Below are 19011 nucleotides of genomic sequence, written 5' to 3' on the forward strand. Positions count from 1 at the left end.
AGCAAATGATGTATTTCAGAGTTGCCCCTGAGCTCTCTGCAGTGGGAATCAGAGCTCCCAGGGGAACGAGAATGAGTTTTCTGCTGGAACTGGACATGGTTGGTTTGTTCAGAGCTCTGAGCAAAGCCATCCAGTCGCTGAGAGATGACTGGGTGGCTGTGGTGCTTCCCTCACTTGGTGAGTGGGACTCACTTTCTGCCAGCCTCCAGGCCCAAGGAGCTGAAGGAAAGAGAAGAGAGCTGAGCCTCTGTTCTGTGCCTCTCCCAACAGCTCTGTGGTTTTCTCCTTTCCCTTTGCAAACCTGGAGCTGGAAATGTCCTGTTTGAAGGAGATGTGTTTGCTGGGCCCTGCAGTTGTGTTTGTGAGGATGGGACCTTCCTGCCTTCCAGCATGGAATCAGGGACTTGGTCACTTTGTCCTGTGCTTGAGGAGAACAGCGAGGGTGCAGTGCCTGAGGGTGCGAGGTACGATGGGAGCAAAGGCCCTGGCTTTGCCTTAAGGATGGAGCAGCAGACCTGAGCCAGAGCAAGAGGCTGTCTGCAAAATCCTGTTCTGCTTTGGACCAGAGGGAGCTCTGGCTGACTCATGTTCACTGCAGTTTTATGGCATCCTTTCCTTGGGGCTTAGAGGAAAGTGTCCAGCCTGTGCTAATCACACAGGTTAACAACCTTTGTGCATTTGGTGCATCTCTGATCCGTGCTGGAAACAGCACAGAAATACCTGCAGTATTTATGCTACTCCCTGCTAAATTCTGGCTGAAAGCAATGCTGGATGGATTTTTCTGAGCACTGGGGGATGCACAGGAAGAGAAACATGAGAAGTCTCAGTATTTTTCTGCTTCCTACCTGTTTCCTGTGCTCAGTCACTGAGAAATGGGTGTCCTGCCTGTGCAGTCACTTCCCCCTGCTGAACTGTAGTTCCTCCAAACATGTGGATGGATGTGCTCCTGCGGTCTTCTCCTCACCCTGTGGGTCCGTCTCTGACCTCTGTTGCCACTGAAGGGATCAATGGCTCTGCAGGCCCTTCTGGCCTGCCTTCCTCCTCGTCCATCTCTTCCTCCTCTTGTCTTTGCCGAGTCTCCACCTAATTCCTGCTGGGTTTGACTGTGGCCTTCATTGCCGGCCTTTCTCCACCCTCAGCCTCCTGGCGGGGCCCAGAGCAGAGTGGCTCTCCAGATGCGTGTGGTGCTGTCTCCGGCTGTTTGTGGGGCTGCTGTGCCCTGGGCTGGGCTGGGCCCGGCTGTGGCTGCGTGCCCCGGTGCCCGAGCCCCCTGTGGGGGGCTGTGCCTGTGGAACTGCCGGCCGCAGGGAGGGCGTGAGGGCGCGGCCATGCCGCTGCTTCAGCAGTCACGGCGTGTCACGGCGTGTAACGCGGCAGGGCCGTGGCTCCCGGGGCACTCGGCTCCCGGGGCACACGGCTCCGAGGGTGATGAGCCGGCCGTGGCACACGGCTCCGAGGGTGATGAGCCGGCCGTGGCACACGGCTCCGAGGGTGATGAGCCGGCCGTGGCACACGGCTCCGAGGGTGATGAGCCGGCCGTGGCACACGGCTCCGAGGGTGATGAGCCGGCCGGGGCACACGGCTCCCGGGGGCCGTGCCGGCCGTGGCACATGGCTCCGAGGGTGACGAGCCGGCCGTGGCACACGGCTCCGAGGGTGACGAGCCGGCCGTGGCACACGGCTCCGAGGGTGATGAGCCGGCCGTGGCACACGGCTCCCGGGGGCCGTGCCGGCCGTGGCACACGGCTCCGAGGGTGACGAGCCGGCCGTGGCACACGGCTCCGAGGGTGACGAGCCGGCCGTGGCACACGGCTCCCGGGGGCCGTGCCGGCCATGGCACACGGCTCCGAGGGTGACGAGCCGGCCGTGGCTCACGGCTCCGAGGGGGGCCGCCGGGAGGCCGCATGGGCGCAGCACCCCAGGCTCTAGTAAGTAAGACCCAGCGCTCTGTGTTGTGGTGGCACAGATCCGTTTCCTCGCAGCAGGAGGCCGTGTGTCTGTGGTGACTGCCGTGCCGTCCAAGCATGTTTCTCTGTGGAGCGTGAGGGAGGGAAGAAGAGCCTTTTCCCCAGAGACTGCCGTAGGCTGTGCTCCTCCCGCCCTGCAGGCTCCTGGTGCTGGCAGGGGCCTCGATAGGAGGAGGCTGGACTGGCGCTTGCATCCTGTCCGTCCCTGCTGCATGCTGGAATGCCACCTGTGGAGTGAGTGGAGTGAGTACGGTGCGGGGTGGAGGCGAGCTGCTAACAACTCTCTTCTCTTTGCCTTTAGCCCCGACGAAGAATCTTCGCAGAAGTTCATTCCCTTTGTCGGGGTGAGTGTTGTCGTGGTGATGCTGTCTCAAGCAAGCTGGAATATGTTCTCAAGTGTTAACCTAAACTTACCAGGAGTTGAGCAGAAGCCATTGGGTGCTCTAAGGCAGATGATCAGCATGACAATCTTATGGTTGGGTGCAGCTGCCTGATATTTAAGCAAACCTCTAAGACACTTCAACAAACTACAGGGTGTATTTTACTTCTCAGACAGGAATGTGATGTGCCCCTGGAAACCTGATCATAGGGATGCTGTGCCTAGCATTGCCCTGGTTGATTGTTTTGGCCAAATTTGCTATTCCAGTGTAATTTCTCTGCATGCTTGTCACTGGTGGTCTCCCATCCTCTTAGCATCCCATCTGTTCCTGGGAAGTAAAGAGTACATCCCAGCAGGAAGGCGATTTATACCACTGTTATTTATTTGGGATAGTCCCTCGTTTTCCCCCCTGTCCTTAAGTGTTCCTATCTGAGGTGCAGAGTGTCTAGATAGGGCCATGTTTGTTCTTCTGTCACTGTATTTTGTGCACTGCGTGCTCTTTGCCTTTTCTAGCTTCCCTCCCCTTATTTGATCATGCTCTTCAATTCATTAAGTTTTAGGTGTAAAGTCATTGACCTGCAGCCAGAAGAAATCCCTTGGCTGCTCTTCAGCTCTGGGATGTCCTCTTCCCAGTTCCTGCTGCTGCCTTGCCCACTGGCCTTGCTGTGCCTGCTCGGTGTGACCCTGACACGTCCCCTCTGTGTCCCCTGGTGCGTCAGAGCTCCTCTGAAATCCCAAGGCATTTAAAGAGCTTAGTCTCTCTTGCCCTCAGGCTGACCCTGCTTTCACTCTGGTGTCTCCTCATTGTGAGTGTCTCTCTGCAGTATTCCAGTCTGCTTTTGTTTGTTGATGGAGAGATGCCTTCTGAAAGGTGGAGAGGCACATCTCCCCAGTTTGTGCCCTGCTGATGAGCTTTGCTGCCAAGTTGTATCTCCCATGAGCTGCGATTTCTAGTGATGGACTGTTCTTACAAAACAGCTGTTTCACCCTTCCCACTAACATGGAAAGCCTAGAGGACTTGGAACATCCCAGACTGTTGTTGGGCTCTGCAAGCTTTTTTTCAGGACTGACTTAGTCCTGTATTTTGTGCAAGCAAATGGGGCTCAGGGTGTTTATCCAGTTTCTCTAAAATTATTGTCATCCTGACATTAGCACTGCTTTTCCAGTCTGGATTTGATTATCTGAAAGTGGTGGAATTGCTTTGTTGTGTACATACCTTTGCCAACTTCCCAAAAAAACTTGCCTTGAAAGCACAGCCTGACTTCCTGTGTCACTGGTGATGAGGGTCACATCGGTGCTGCTTGCTCCTGATTCTGAAGCATTGCTGACACAGTAATGCCCTGTGGAACACATCTGGAGAGAGTGAAAGGCCAGTTGCAGGTGTCTCACAAAGTCTGAGGCTGGACATGAGCACTGAGGCTCTTCCCTTCAGCTGCAGCCTGCTCAGAGCTGTTGGACAAGGAACAGACGGAGCCAGTGACTTCTGGGTTTGCAGCTGATGTTGGCTGCACTCTTGGCTTTTGGGGTGCAAAACCTGGTGTCCTGCAGCTGGACTGTGCAGTCTCTGACCCAGAAATGGGCAGGGCAGTGCCATGCTGCTCAGCTGGGCTCAAAGTGGTGGGAGTGGAGCCTAACAAGGGGCCAGGCAGGCACAGAAGCCAGGCTCAGGCTGCCTTGGGGCTGACAGCCACTTACCAGGGGAGTTAACAGGATGTGCCTCTTCCTGGAGGGACAGGGGGGCTGACTGCTGCAGCTTTCCTGGATGGAGGCCTGCTGAAACTGCAGTGTTCTCATGCACCTCCCTGGGTGGAGGGAAGGGAAAGTGGTTAACCTTGTGTTCCTCCCATGTGTCTGAACTTGAGCATCTTCAGTCAGCCAACAAGGAGGAAAAGGCCAGAAGAGATTTCCTGCCTGGCTTGCAGATCAAGGTGGCTGCAGGCAGTTTTCTGTGTTGCTTGTCCCTCCCAGAACCTTGCTCCCCTTGTTCACAGCCAGTGACAGTTTGTGGAACATCCTCTTAGTGTTTAACACATACAGCACAAATGGCTGCTGCACTGCAGTGCCTGATTTGTTGGCTTTTGGGTGGATATGGGCCAAACGGAGCTGCAGCCTCCTCTCCCAATCCAGTGAGCCCTCAGAGAGCCTGTGTACACACTGCTGAATTCATGGTGGCTTTTTCAAGACTGAATCTAAATGAGAATCCACCAGAGAGCCTGCTAGCTCTCCAGGATCTACTGTTGAGCATATGTCTCCCTGTCCTCCAAACTCTGCAAAGCATTTTGCTTCTAAGAATTTACTTTTTTTTTCTTTTTTTTTTTTTTTTTTTTTTTTTCTTTTTTTTTTTTTTTTGGACCCTGTATTACAGAAATGTGCTCCCTAGAGATGTGGTCCAGACATGGTCATGTCTGAACTTAATGACCTTCTGTTTTCAATCCACACAGCCTGTGTGACATCGTTGCTCATTCTAAAGCAGTTTTTATTGACCTGAGCTCCCTTGGCAGATCTTTCCCATTTGTCGGCATTTGTGTAGGGTAGACATTAGCCCTGGAGACAAGTTTCTTAAGGACCTTAAAAAGGCTCTCTTCTCTGCAGTGTTAAGAGTGATGATCCCTCTGTACCATAGCAAATGATCACTGCAGAAGGTCTCTGCTTTTATATCACCAAGGGCCAGTTTATCTTTCTAGGCATAGTGTGTTCTTGGGAGTTTGTTTGCAGCACGTTCTGTTCCACAAGCTATTGCCAGTGACATTTATCATTAATCTTGATGTACCAGCTGGTGACTGGCCACACACATTTGTGCCCTTATTACAGTGTGATCTGGATCGTTCTGACCTGTCCATGTGGTGGTTTGTCCCTGTCTGCCTCCTGAGGCCTTGGTAGGGGCTTTATCTTCTTTGTTGGACACTTCCCTTGTTTAGAGAATAGATAACTCTGATCAGAAACTGTGCTTTGTTGCTTCTGTGGTTTCCTCACAAACCCCAGCTATGCTGCACCCTGGCAGTGGCTGCTCCTGAGCAATGGAAGCAGTGTGTCTGTAATTAGCAGGTGCATCAAAGCAGTGCTGAAGGGATCTTTCTGACCCTTCTCCTCCCTGTAGTTGGCATAGCTTGGACAAAGCTGTCAAACCTATGGGCTGTGCAGAGCTGAGCAGGTCTGTGACAGCTCTGCAGGGTCTGTGCTGTCCTTTGTGTGGGTCAGGTAAGGGCTGTGAGCTGGCGCTGCTTGGCTGGACATTGCCAGGACCTGCCTGGCTCTTAGAGGACTCCTTAGCTACTCTGACTGCAGGGGCAGTGCCATGGGGAGTGCAGAGAGGAGCAGTGCTGGGATTTGGCTTCCTGAAGTTCAAGGGGCTCTTGTTTGATAGAGCTCTTCTGTTTTGCCCCCTTTAGGTGGTGAAGGTTGGAATAGTGGAACAATCTTCTGCAACATCAGGTAAGGACCATCTTGTGTGTGCTTTCTGTGTGCTGTAGCATGGGAGCCTGACCTCACAGGCTGGGCAGACTCGTGCATCAACAGTGCCTTGGAGCTGGGGGGTGGAATTAGATTTTATAACTCCCAGTGGTTTGTCTGCAGATAGAGAGCCCTCTCTTGGGAGAGGCCCTTTTTTCTTTGTTTCTTTACATGGAGCTTCAGGCCAGCTGAAATTCCCACACCTACATCCAGGGAAGCTCTACTCTCATGTTTGTGCAAACACCATTTTTCTAGTGTTGTCAGTGGAGTGGATTCACTGTTACACTTGTTTGAGGTTCCTGCTTCAGCCTGAGGAGGCAGTTCCTCAGAAGTTCATGCCTGTCTCCCTGCAGTGGGCTCAATTGCTGAATGAAATTGATCTCAGTGCCTGGAAACTTCAGGGTGGGCAAAATTTTAGACCCATTTATTTTTTACTAGGGGAGTGCAAAGCTGGTGTGCAGAAGGATACTGTCTGCTTACGTGCACAGACATGGAGTGGTGCTGCTTTGTCAATGTGAACTTATTTTTTTTCCTCCATGTGCACAGGAGTATTGTTTTCCTTGTGTTGGGATTGTTTCTTGTTTTGCTTCACTGTCAAACCCAGATTCTTGTGGCCTGGGTGACACACGGGTTTGTGCATGGAGGCAGCTCTTCTGTGGGTCACTCCTTGCTGCCACAGTGCTCCCACCATCCTAAAGGGCCAGCAGGAAGGGGATGAAAGCTTGGTTGTGGAGGCAGATGGAGTGGGGAGATCCCTGTGGTCGCCCAGAGGTGCTGGATTCCAAGAGTGGTGCTGCTCTGCAGTGGTTGCAGGGGGAGATTCCCTGTAGGAAGGAGATCAATGGGCTGGGCTGTGGCTGTGCAGGAGGCTCAAAATCAGCTGGGAGCAAACCCTAGGAGAGCAGATGCCAAAGGAGGAGCCCCAAGGAGTGTCAATGTCTGTGGCTGCCTTGGTCCCAGACACACAGAGCCCCTCAGAAGTGTGCAGCCAGTCAGAACTGATGGGCCAGCTGACCTCTGGATTGAATCTGAGCAAAGCCTGTGCAGCAGGAGCGTGGACAAGGAGATTGAGCTTTATCCCAGTGTTCTGTGCTGTGAGACAAACCCAGACAAACAGTTTGACTTCCTTTTTTCAAGGTGACTCTGATGACGCAGCTCCCTCAAGTTCCGTTGTCCTTTCTTCCACCCCGCCTTCCGTGTCTCCTGCTGTGAAAGAAGCCTCCCCCACGCCCCCTTCCTCACCATCTGTTACAGGCAGCTTCTCCTCCCCAAGGTAAACCATGTTTTGTCATCTTACAGCTCCATTGGCTGGCTTATCTGGCATACACATGGCTGAGAACTCCAGAGGAAAACCCATGGTTCTTCCTTCATCCCTAGCAAACATTTGGAGCTGTCACCTTTCCCCTTCCCTTCTGCCTCTGGAGTGACTGTGTCCTTGCTGAGGCTGCCAAGGGGCTGGGGAGGGCAGGGGGGATTTTGCACTTAGTGGGAAGGCTGCATGTCTCAAGGGCAGGATTCTCTTGGGAAGATATGTATTAAAAAAAAATTACTGGCTCTAAGTACATGTGGGTGCCAGGCTAATCCCTCATGATTGTTGTGTTTGTAATGGCCAGGTGAGTGGGAGGTCAGAGGGACTTTTGAAGGAGCCGATGACTTTCTCTGTGAGGGTAATGCTGGCTGTTGTAAGGTGGAACTGCAGCTCCCATTCACGTGTGTGCCTGAAAGCACATCTGAACAGCCAGGGGATTGCACCTACGGGTAATATTAAGACCTGGTTTAGCTGAAATTTTTAGGAGTGAAGGGAGGAAACCCTTAGAAAGCTGCCAGTAAGACTTGCCCTGGCCAGGACTCTTCATTTTGTTGCTGCACAAAACGGTGGTGTAACTGTCTAACACTTTGTGTGCTGCTCTAATACTCAGAGGCACTTGGTGAAGTTCCCCTTGATTTTGTTAACTCCCCTGAGCCTCTAAGGGAACATAGCAGCAGTCTTGTGAGAAGGGGAAACTAGAAGCATTTGAACTCTGCAGTTTAGGAGAGGAAAGGAAAATGATAAACCACCCAAGGTGTGCAAAGTCAGGGGGGTTGGGTTTGTAGAGGGTGGCAGAGCACTGGGACAGATACCCAGGGAGGTTGTGGAGTCTCTGGAGACATCCCAAACCCACCTGGATGCATCCCTGCATCATCTGTTCCAGGTGACCCTGCCTTGGTAGGGGGGTCACCTGGGTCACCTCTAGAGGTCTCTTCCAACCCCAGCAGTTCTGGGGTTCTCTGAAGCTGTGGCACAAGAGCTGAGGGCACACAGTGACACTGCAAGAGCTCAGTTAAAAGGGAGAGAGGAAGGGACCACATCTGCCCCTGCTGCTTCTGTGGCAGCAGCATCAGCAGGTCAAAGAGGGGTCAGACAGATTCACAGAGAGCAGATCCATTAATGGCTACTAAAGGATGGTACAGGGACCTCTCCTTTAGCATCCCCAGTCCTGTGGTTGTCAGGCTGTGGAAGTGCCAGGGCATGCTCTGAGGCTGGGCTAATGTGCTCTCCCTAAGCAGCATCCCCTGCTGTCCCTGTTGGGGACAGAATGGGGACCTTCCACCCCACCCCAGGGTGCCCTGCAGTGACCTTTAACCTCTGACTTCCTAAAGTGCCTTAAGAGTTCCCTTTTAACAGGAGGCAATGGAGATGTGGAAGTGCCCCTTTAGGTGCCCAGCACTGGAAGGTGTTAGTGCCTGTTCACCTGTGCCAGGGCCCAGTTCCCAGGCCCCTCCTGGTGTGTCCCTGTGGTTGGATGGCAGGAGAGCCCTGTGTGCCCCAGCAGCAGCTGGCTGGCAGTGCAGAGAGCTGGGGGCTGGGCAGGCTCCAGGGAGCAGAACTGAATTCTTGTGTGTGAGCTTTGTGTGCGGGTTTTCCAAAGGTGGAAGGGGTTTGGAAACTGGTGCCCCCAAGAGTGTAGGGTATTAAAGCTGTGAACCGTGGATGTGAGAAATCTGAAACTGATACCTCAGCTCTAGGAATCTGGTATTTTTGGTTTCATACTGTGGCAAAATCATCAAGAAATGAGGAAGTGCAGGTTCAACATTGTTCCATCTCCCCTGATCTCTACGTGACAGCACAGGGGATGGAGGGTGGCCCAAACTGAATGCCTGAGCCACCTGTTTAGCTGGGAAGGGAACATAAAATCTTGCCTGGGCCTGGTGAATATTGGGATGCTTTGTCTTTGTGACTGAGTTGAAAAATGTGAGGCAAAGGAGACTTACAACTCCAAAGCATCATCCTTAAAGAATCTCACTTCTGAGTATTGCCCTGAGAACCAAAACCCTGGTTTTAGTCATCAAAGATGAACTCTGCTTTGCAGTCTGACTTTTAGCTGACTAAATGGCAAAGAAAAGGAAATTATTTGCTGAGAGGACTGTAAGGATGAGGTGTCCTTGTTTTACCTTGAGTTCCTTATTAGATGGGTGGTGCAGAGGGATGCATATTTCATTCAAGATCCCAGATTTATCTTCCTTAACAACTGCCATTTCTCAAACTGGGGACACAGACTGGTAGATAAATTTAGGTTTTTGTCTAGTACTTGTGTATTATTCAACGCTGATTGTCACTGTAGGAAGAAGTACAGGCTGACACTTGCAGTGCACTTCACCACTGCTGAGTGGTGAAGCCCTGCTCCCCTCAGGGTTATCAGTGAGAGGCAGGGGCAGGAAAGGGCTGGAGCTTCCCAGGCTGCTCATCTTACCTTTGCTGGCTCAAGAAAGGGCTGGCAGCATGTTTTGGTGATGTACAGCTGCCATCACATGATACACAGAAGTTTTCAACAAGAGAGCATATCCTGAAATCTGCTATTGTTTAGCAGACGTCACAGGGCTGACAGAACATTTTTTTCCAACAGTGGAATTCCCCTGCAAGTGGCAAGGCTTGGGGATAGGCAATTGCAAGAAGCAAGTCAGGGAGACTGGGAACTGAGGGCCTGACGTTCAGGGACATGCCAAGTCTTTGTTCACCCCAGCTGAGAGTTGGTTTTGGTAGTGCTGTGCCTGGACAGAGTCACTCATCAGTGCTCAGGGGGCAGCAGCAAGATGCTTACAGCCTCTTTTCCCCACTCAGAGATGAAGTAATCTGGGCCACCTCTGGAGCTGCCTTTGCTGCTGTGTCACAGAATGCAGCATTGTCTAGGGAAAGTGCTTGTGTGCTCCCTTTCCCACTGCTCACCCTCGTGACTGCAGCAGGTCAGCTTGTCTCGGCTCACTGAGGTTCAGGGCAGTGGGACCCAGGCTGCCTCTCTCAGGGGTGACTTCTTGGGCTTCTGTGATTGCTGAGTCTCACTATGAAATGTCACTGCCTGATTGCCCAAAGAGCCAGCTGTTTATCCTCTGACCAGCAATGCAGCCACTCTGACAAAACCCTGCTGAGAGGCAGGAATTACCACCTCCTCTTGTTTCCCAGCCAGGGCCTCGGTGCTGAGTTGATGGGCCTGCAGGTGGATTACTGGATTGCAGCTCCAGCCGTGGACAGGAAGAGAGACCCAGAGAAGAAGGACCCCTCCAGCACCAAAAACACACTGAAATGCACTTTCCGGTCCCTGCAGGTCAGCAGGCTGCCTGCCAGCGGCGAGATCGCCACCACGCCAACCATGTCCATGACTGTGGTGACAAAGGAGAAGAACAAGAAAGGTAAGGTGTCCTTCTGTCCCTGTCATGTTTTCTGAAAAATCCCTTTGCCAGGATTTCTTCTCCTGGGAAGCTGAGAAGCCTCAGAAAAGAATGAAAACAGTAATTATCTGGTTGCTTCTCCTGTGTTTGGCTGCTTTGGAATGTGGTCTGGACATTGTTTACCAACAGGTGCACGTTTGATTGGTTTCCTGTGAATTGTTTTTAGTTAATGACCAATCACCATCAGCTGTGTCAGGCTCTGAGGAGTCAGTCATGAGTTTTTATTATTCATTCTTGTTAAGCCTTCTGTCTGTATCCTTCTCTTTCTTTAGTGTAGTTTTAGTATAACACATAACACAATGCACAACACACAACATAACATAATTAATATCATAAAATAATAAATCAGCCTTCTGATAACATGGAGTCAGATTCCTCATCTCTCACCTCGTTCTGGGGACCTCACAAACTCAACATCCTTCTGTCCCTGTCCTGCTGCTCCAGAGCTGCCTGACTTGTCAGTGCTGGATTACAGCACCTCAGTCCTATTTCTATCCCCCAAATCCTAATCAGTTGATGAGGAGTGACTGTGTGAAGTGATAGAGTTTGAAAGGGTGGTTCCTCTGTGTGAGGTGAAAAGGGGATGTGTTCACCCTGATGGCTGAGGCTAGCATGGTACAGCCCAAAAGAGCAAAGGTGGGGACAGAGCAAAGACATGCAGAAGGCCATGCCTGGACAGTTTCCCTGTGTTCCTTGGGAGCCTGCTGGTGCTGTGTTGGGATATTGGATTCGATAAGAGGCAGCTTGTGCCCCAGCAGCAGTGAGGGTAAATGAGCCCCTCCTTTCTGGCAGTGTGCTGGAAACTTGGGATAGCTTTGCTTTCTGGGATGATATCCCCATCCTAGGAGCCTTTAGCTCAAAAGAGCCACAGAGAATGAAAGAGGCATGTAAGGGAAAAGAAAAGCCCAGCAAATATCAGTGACCCCTGTGAGGTGACAAAACAGGAGTACCCCCTGAACGAGAGTCTAGGGCCTCCCACTCTCCTCCTGCACCCACCGCCCCACAAGAGCCAGTGGGGTGATTCAGAACCTGGAGCAAAGTCCTGGGAGGAGCAGCTGAACTGGGGGTGTTCAGCCCCGAGAAAAGGAGGCTCGGGGTGACCTTATCACTCTCTACCACTCCCTGAAAGGAGATTGGAGCAAGATGGAAGTCAGTCTCTTCTCCCAGGTAACGAGAGACAGGGCATGAGGAAGTAGCCTCGAGGTTTGCCGGGAGATTTAGATTAGCTATTAGGAAAAATTTCTTCACCAAAAGGGTTGTGAAGCTCTAAAAGGGGCTGCCCAGGGCAGTGGAAAAGCCACCATCCCTCCATGCTTGGAGGTATTTAAAAGATGTATAGATGTGGCACTTGGGGACATGGTTTAGTGATGCAGTCAGCACTGTTAGATTAGCAGTTCAGTTCAATGACCCTGGAGATCTTTTCCAACCTCAGCAATTCCATGATTTTATAATTCTTATGCTTTTGCACACAATGCTTTGTGGGTCAAAAGGAAGTAGAAGATAAATACTCACCTGCTCTTAAACTTGTGGTTTTATTTTCTCAAAACAAGCTAACAGAATGGCATTTTGAATGTTGTCAGTGATTTTGTATTTGCTCTTGGCCTTGGTAATGTGAAACATTTTCGAAATTGTGAACAGCTCTGCAACAAATTATTTTCAAGGGAGCACAAGGCAGTTCTGCATTTATATTTCGCCTGCCAGTAGCTGTCCTTCACAACATCCTCTGCCTGTGGGCCTGGAGGCACTCCTGCTGGACTCTTGAGAGAAGTCTGTCAGACTTCTCTCAGAGTCCACCAGGCTCGGAGAACGCTCTCCAGAAGGCTCCAGAGGCTTCTCCAGAAGCCTCTTGGACTGCAGGACATGGGTGCACAACCCTGGAGCCAGGTCACTGCCAGGCCAGCACAGCTGTGGCCCTGCTGGTGCTGGAGCAGCCAGCCCTGGTGACAGCCTTTGTGAGTGTCCTGCTGTTGGGAGAGGCAGTGCTGAGACACTCCAGACATTCTTCCCTGAGGTGGCCCAGCCTGCAGCAGAGGTGTTCAACACCACCAGCTTTTGTGAAACCAGTTTGTACATCTTTGCTCATGCATTTGGACAGTTCTTGGACCCTTTTTTAGTTCTCCTCATGCCTTCCCTACCCACCAGCTGCCCCCATTTTGTAAGCCCTCCTGCTCTCCAGGTGTCTGTGCAGCCCAGGCTGTGTTGGGCCACAGTCAGTGCAGCAGGCCTGGCACTGCAGATGCAGATGTTTTCCCTGCATGGTGTCCCAACAAAGCAGGAGTTACTGAAGGTGCCCTTTGGGATCAGGATTATGAGCTGGGAAGGCTTCACAAAGAGACATTTAGGAATAAGATGCTCATATGCATCAGTGATGGTGCTCAGCACTGACAGACTCCTGCTAAAAAGGGAGGATCTTAGGAGCAAGACTTTTCAGACAGGAATGTTTAAATGCAGAAGCTCAAACAAGAATCAGTGCAGCTCCTGTGAGTGGCACAGATTGACCTTGTGCTGGTTTGCTTTTCTTCCAGTGATGTTTTTGCCCAAGAAAACAAAGGACAAGGAGGTCGAGTCAAAGAGCCAGTGTATTGAAGGAATCAGCAGGCTGATTTGCACAGCGAAACATCAGCAGAACATGCTGCGTGGTGAGTGCAGCACTTGCATCTCTTTGGGTGCTGGGGCAAGGCTCACATGCTGTGATTGTCCTCCAGGCAAAGGGCTGAGCTGGTGTCCTGCCCTGTGCCCTGGAGCCAGCGTGGTGGGGATATTCCTGGGGAACGGGCTTCGGTGTGCCCAGCAGGGGGGACGGCTTGAATAGGTCTGGGATGTGGAAAAATCCTCCTTTAGCTAGCTCTGAGTCAGTGCTCTGGGTGAGGACGAGGGTTAGACAGGGCTCCATTCCCCTCTCTGTCATCCTCTGCTTCTCTTGCACGTCTGGTGCAAGTGTTGGTTGGTGGCAGGTGGTGACATTGTGGCTGCTCCTCTGGGCAGGACACTGGCACATGCTCATGCCACAGAAGGAGCCATGTATGCATCTTTTACACAGACCTGGAGTGTCTGTCAGTGGAGCTGGGCATCCAGGAGCAAAAATACCCCTGTAGCTTGTTCAGTTAGTAATCCCCAACAGTGGGGCCTGCTTGGGTCACCTCCTTCATCCTGCCCCGGTCCCTGTGAGACTGGCAGGCATGAGGGATGCTCACAGGACATGTGTCACCTCTCTGGGAGACATGGATGTCCTGGGTGAGAGTGCCAGTGAGGAGAGACTGATGGCCATCTCTTTAAGAGCACATTTGCCCAAAAAAGAAAACGAAGTGTGCTTAGGAAATCTGAGAAGCCAGGTCAGGTGACACTGAAATCAGAGCTCTGGTGTCAGTGAGCAATGCTGGAACAACAACCTGAGCTGTTCTCCCCAAAGCTGGTGTGCTCCTCAGCCTTTCTCCCTGTGAGTGCAGCTGAGTGGGGTGGAGCAGCTGAGCGTGGCCAGGCCTCCCTCTGCTGACTGCAGGGGAATTCTGGCAAAGCTGCCTCAGGCTGGCCCCTTCCCCTCAGCATTTCCTAACTCTGCTCTCTTTTTACCCTCCCTGCAGTCCTGATCGATGGGGTGGAGTGGAACGACGTCAAGTTCTTTCAGCTGGCAGCACAGTGGTCCTCTCATGTCAAGCACTTTCCCATCTGCATATTTGGACACTCCAAATCCAACTTCTAGCTGTGCTCGGAGCAGGGACCTTCTGCCCATCCCGAGGACGGCGCACCGGGAGCCAGGAACTGCGTGCCAACGCTGACTCGCCTCGCTCTGCCCTCTCCTGCAGAATTAATTACAGATGTGCTTGGATTACTTTTGAATTACTTTTTTCTATTAACTCTTAAGTTTACTACAAAGGAAGGAAACCCCTTTAAACAAAGGCAAAAAAAAAAAAACCACAAACAGCCAACAAACCAGTCTTAAATATAGATGTGCTGACAACGTGAAGTCGTGGGGGAGTTGGCAGGAGCAGGCAACCTGCCCAAGAACACCTACCACTTACGAGCAGATAGCTGAGTAACTGCACTGCTTATTAACCTGAGACCTCATTGGTGTGAGTGGGCTGGGGGAGCCATGGATCAGCTCGAACAGATTTTGCAGGTCATGTGCCACGTGTGTGGCCCCCACTCTGTATTTCTAGGAGAAAAGGATGGCCAGTCTTTCTTCCTGCTGTCGAAGGATGAGAGATCAGCGAGTCTGGAGAGAGTTCAGCTGTCTGGTGTGGAAAACAAAGCCAATTGCAGAGTTAGGGAGGTCTGGAGAGGAGATCCCCTTCGGAGGATGAAGCCTGCCATGAGGAGAGGCAGGTGTTGGTGCTGAAGCGATGCCTGAGGAGGGCTGGGCAGGAACAGGAATTAGGGAAACACTGAGCGTAAGGAAACTCCCGTGTCCTAGGTCTGTGACAATGACCAAACCTGGCCAGTCTCTGCGTTCCCCAGCTGGCTGGGCTGCTGAGGGGCACCACGTCAGTGGGGTCGCTGCTATTTACATACTCACACCGATTATTTACCTGTCAATAAAACCTCGTCCAGCCTCGAAAGGGAAAGGATTTTTTTCAACAGCTGCAGATTTTTTTTAATGCTTTCTAAAAAAATAAAATAAAATAAAAACAAAAAATAACAGGAAAAATATTAATTTGCCAAAAAAACCCCCACAAACCCAGGAAGATGAGCCGTTGGCTGTGGAGTGATGCATCACTGTAGTGGCTGGACTGGGAGCTAGGCAGGCACTCTGTGTGTCCAGCTGCCTTCCTGCCCATGTGTCACACTGCACACCTGAGATGGCTTGGGCTGCTCTGTCAGGTGCTGGCTGGGATGTGGGCAGCAGGGTGTTGTTGCCTTGTGGAAGAACAGGCATCTCTGGCATTTCAGGGTAAGGAGCTGAAATTTCTGATGGGCCCTTCTGGGTCCTCCCTTGTGGGCAGGCCAGGCTCTGTGAGCATTTCCAGAAGGCACTTTCTGAGGGCAGTGATGCTTTTCAACTGTTTCGGTTTTTTTTTTCCCTGATCCCTTCCCCTTGGGTTTCCAAAGGCTTGGAGAACCCTCTTTGCGCTGCACGGCAGGTCCTGCTCTGCCTGGGGACCAGCCGGGTCCCCGGGGCAGGTTCTGGTGGTGTGCTCTGCTGGCAGGGAGCTTCTGAGGTGAGAGCTGCATCTGGTGCCTGTCACAGCTTGGGCTGCTTCAGCAGCTGATGCCGTGAAACCTTTCCCAGCACAAGGGCACCCTCCGTGGCCAGGGACTGGGTATTCCCTTCAAACCACGCGGGGAGCGGGATGCTGCCCCCCGCCTGGTGGCACACTGCTGGGCAGGACACACTGTCCAGCTGCAATACTTTGTTCTTCCTGCCTGCTGTAGGCTGGCTCCTGGTGTGGCAGAAGCTGGGCTGTAGGGGGATGTTGTTGTGTCCCTCAGCTGATGTTTTTGGGTGACCTGAGCTGATGCTCTGGGGCTGTACAGTGTTGCCTAGCAGCGGCAGCGTGGGAGAGGGTGTATAAGCACATCACATCTTTATCGGGGCTGTTGCATCAAAAAAAAAGCTTTGTAAAGGAGATTAGTCAGTGTGTGATTTCTCCCTCGAATCTCACACTGGTGTGACAAGGGTGATTGGGCTGGGTTCCAGCTGTGTGCAGCCTGGGCAGCTCTGGTGGTGCTGCTGCAGAGGTGGGTTGGACTGACCGACTGCAATAACTTTGTTTACTGGGGGGTGAGGGGAGAACCATCACTGTGCTCCTCTTTGTATTTCAACCTACTGTAAAGAAGAAATCTGGTAGCTAGGACAGGGTTTCCAGAGTCCTGCCTATCAAATGTGTGTTGCCCTGCTGTACTCTGTGTGTGTGTGTGTGTGTGTGTGTGTGTGTGTACGTGTGAGAGAAACACTTCTGCTCGTTGCATTTCATGTTGGTTTGTGTTTTGTTCTGACTTTATACAAGCAAATTCATCGGGAGACTCTCTGTACACCTGAGGGCTTGATTTCCCCTGTGTGGAAAGCTGCTGTTGCTCTGAACTGCGTCTTCCATGCAAGAAAACACCCCGACTCCTCAGCCTTGTTATCCCAAAGGGAGTCAGCAGTGGCAGGCTGGGCCTGCCTTTGGGCAGCTGTGTGCCCAGGGGTGGCTGTGGTGTTTCCTGGCCCTGGAGGCAAGGGCTGGCATGCAAATTTGATGGCACAGCTCTGATCAGGTTGTTGTGCCTCTGTTGTTTCTCCTGTGAAGCCACTTTGTGCAGCTGTTTCTTTCCATGTCTGGAGTAGGAACAGGTTTCTATCTCTAAGAAAAATGAGTGTCAAAGCACATGGCTCAGACTGCTTTGGGAAGGAGCTTTAGATCTGGTCCCATGAATGAGTGACTGATCTCAGGTTTCCCAACTTCCCCACAGTTTCTGGGGAAGTTTCTTGCCACGAGTGAGCTCCACTGACTTGAAGGGTCACCACTGTGGCACAAGGAAAAGTTTCTGGGGCAGCAGAGGGCCCGTGCCTGCAGAGCTGTGCCAGCCGGTGGGGTTGGGTCGTCGTGGCCATGTCAGTGAGTGCAGAAGGATGGCTTACAGCTCTGTGCTCAGCTCTGGAGAGTTTGGGCAGGGAAGGTACATTTCAAATGAAGAAACTCAGGGGGGCTGTCTCACTCATGCTTGCTTTGGAGCTGTGTGGCCTGGCAGCGAAGGCAGGGCCTGGGGTGGGCAGCAGCTGAGTGGATCTCTAGCCAGGAGGTGCTTTGAAGGTGGTGTCCCCTGGTGTATCCCTTTCTCTGTGTCCCAGAGCTCACCACAGCCCCCCACAGGGCCGGTCTCTCCTGCCCCTCTGGCTGTGGCTTCTCAGAGCTCTGGTTTCTTTTCCAGCTGCTGTGGGCAAGGCCCCCAGCTGGCTCGGGGGTGAGCTCTGGGAGCGGCTGGCTCTGCGCTGAGCTGACCTAGTTTAGCAGCTCCGGAGAGCAGATGAAAGATGGAAGGGCTTTGTGGCGTCGTGTTGCACCCTGAGTGCTTCCTGCTCCTCTGGCTTGAGTTTCCTGGAGACAAAGGCTGGGCTTCAGCCCTGCCAGCACTCAGCCAGGGCTGGCTCTGCTGTGCGCTGGCGGTGTCAGGGACACCTCGTGTGGCTGTTCCAGCTCCCTGCTGCAGTTCCCATCCAGTTCAATTGTCACTTCCCATGGCAGCGGTGACTGCAGAGCCCTCCTGCATTCCACATGACTTCGGGGAGAGCCGTGGTCTCTTCGGCTGTGTTTTGCTGCTTTAGTTAGAACACGAGATAAAGCTTGTGGCTTTATCCTGCAGGGAGGGCAGGGGTAGGTGGCTGGCAGGTTTCTGGGGCTGAGATGTGCCTGTTTGCTTTCCATCATCACACTCAGCCAGGAGTCACACTGCCCTGTGCTTAACGTGTGATTGCAGCAAAGGCCCTGTCGTGTTTCTCAGCAGCAGCATGTGCTGGTGGGAGCACTGGAGAGCCAGGGCAGAGGATGTTGCTCCTGGAGACTCCGAAGTTAAGAGGGAAATCATGTCAAGAGGTAGAAGAAACAGTGGTCTTTTCCTGCTGCTTGGTGTGCTAAGGGGTTGGGAAGCTGGGATTAGGACAGCGGGGCCATGCAGCCGTAAAGGGCTGGGGCCCTGGAGCTTTCTGGAAGTTAGGTTGGATGGGTCTGTCCTCTTCATCTGGGGGGGTCTCGATCTCAGCAGATACTTGAGTAGCAGCATTTTAATATAACACTTCCTCTGGGCTTAACCTGGCAGGAGAAGGCCAGAAATGAGCGGCAGCATCTCCTGGAGGTTTCCTGGAGCCTCTTCAAATTGTATTCTCATGGGAGATGTTCCTGGCCGGGGTGGCTCCTGCAGGAAGGATCACTCTGGTGCTTTGGGGCAGACTGGGGCGGAAGGGCATGTGCCAACTTGTAAAGCAGCAGGTTGCTGGTTTCCTTAAGGTAGAGGGCCACTCTTCTGGGGCCACATCCAGCCAGCTGCTGGCTGAAGCCCTGGCTGGACAGTGGCTGGAGCATGGCCTGCCTGGCTGTGGACGTGCCCCAGCCGTGGGGAAGCACCTGAACTCTGGGGCTGTGTGCCACCCGGCTTGTCCGGACTGCGGCGTGAGAGGGGACGTTACCACTGTGTAGATTCCCGAACTGTCCATCTGTTTCATTGTTGTATTGTTTGGGTCCTAGGGTTGTTTTTTATGAAGACAGATTAAATGTAAATAGCCTTTTTTTTGGAACAAACTGCAACGTGCTTGACCTCGTCAACTATTTTATGGTACTAATGCAACACTAATAAAACTGGACATGAAAGCACACACCTGTCCCCTGAGTCGTCTCTCAGCAGGGGCTGCTCTGGCATGCCCAGGGCAGTTGTTTGCAGGAGGAAACAGCAGCATGGCTTTCTGCCCTGGGGGTTCTCTTGTATTAATTATCCAGCTGCCACTTCCAGGGCAGAGCTGGTGGACTGGCACGTCCTTCCCAGCACGGAGCCCTCCTGTAGTTTTTGCAGCCCTGCTGCTCTCCCGGCTGCCTCCTCTCCC

General features: G+C 52.5%; 1 protein-coding gene across 7 annotated transcripts in view; it reads left to right on the forward strand.

Annotated features, from left to right (window-relative positions):
- PACS2 (phosphofurin acidic cluster sorting protein 2) overlaps positions 1 to 18786 on the forward strand; it is a 77532-nt gene extending 58746 nt beyond the window's left edge. For all 7 annotated transcript variants that reach the window (XM_059854803.1, XM_059854804.1, XM_059854798.1 and 4 more), the window contains exons 19-24: positions 2268 to 2310; positions 5735 to 5777; positions 6933 to 7068; positions 10234 to 10460; positions 13025 to 13138; positions 14081 to 18786. In XM_059854803.1, the coding sequence (XP_059710786.1) occupies positions 2268 to 2310; positions 5735 to 5777; positions 6933 to 7068; positions 10234 to 10460; positions 13025 to 13138; positions 14081 to 14199 (682 nt within the window). In that variant the 3' untranslated portion in view covers positions 14200 to 18786. The remainder of the gene's footprint in view (positions 1 to 2267; positions 2311 to 5734; positions 5778 to 6932; positions 7069 to 10233; positions 10461 to 13024; positions 13139 to 14080) is intronic.
- The last annotated feature ends 225 nt before the right edge of the window (positions 18787 to 19011 follow it).

The sequence above is a fragment of the Haemorhous mexicanus genome, chromosome 9 (assembly GCF_027477595.1).
Source record: "Haemorhous mexicanus isolate bHaeMex1 chromosome 9, bHaeMex1.pri, whole genome shotgun sequence".
Lineage (NCBI taxonomy): Eukaryota > Metazoa > Chordata > Aves > Passeriformes > Fringillidae > Haemorhous > Haemorhous mexicanus.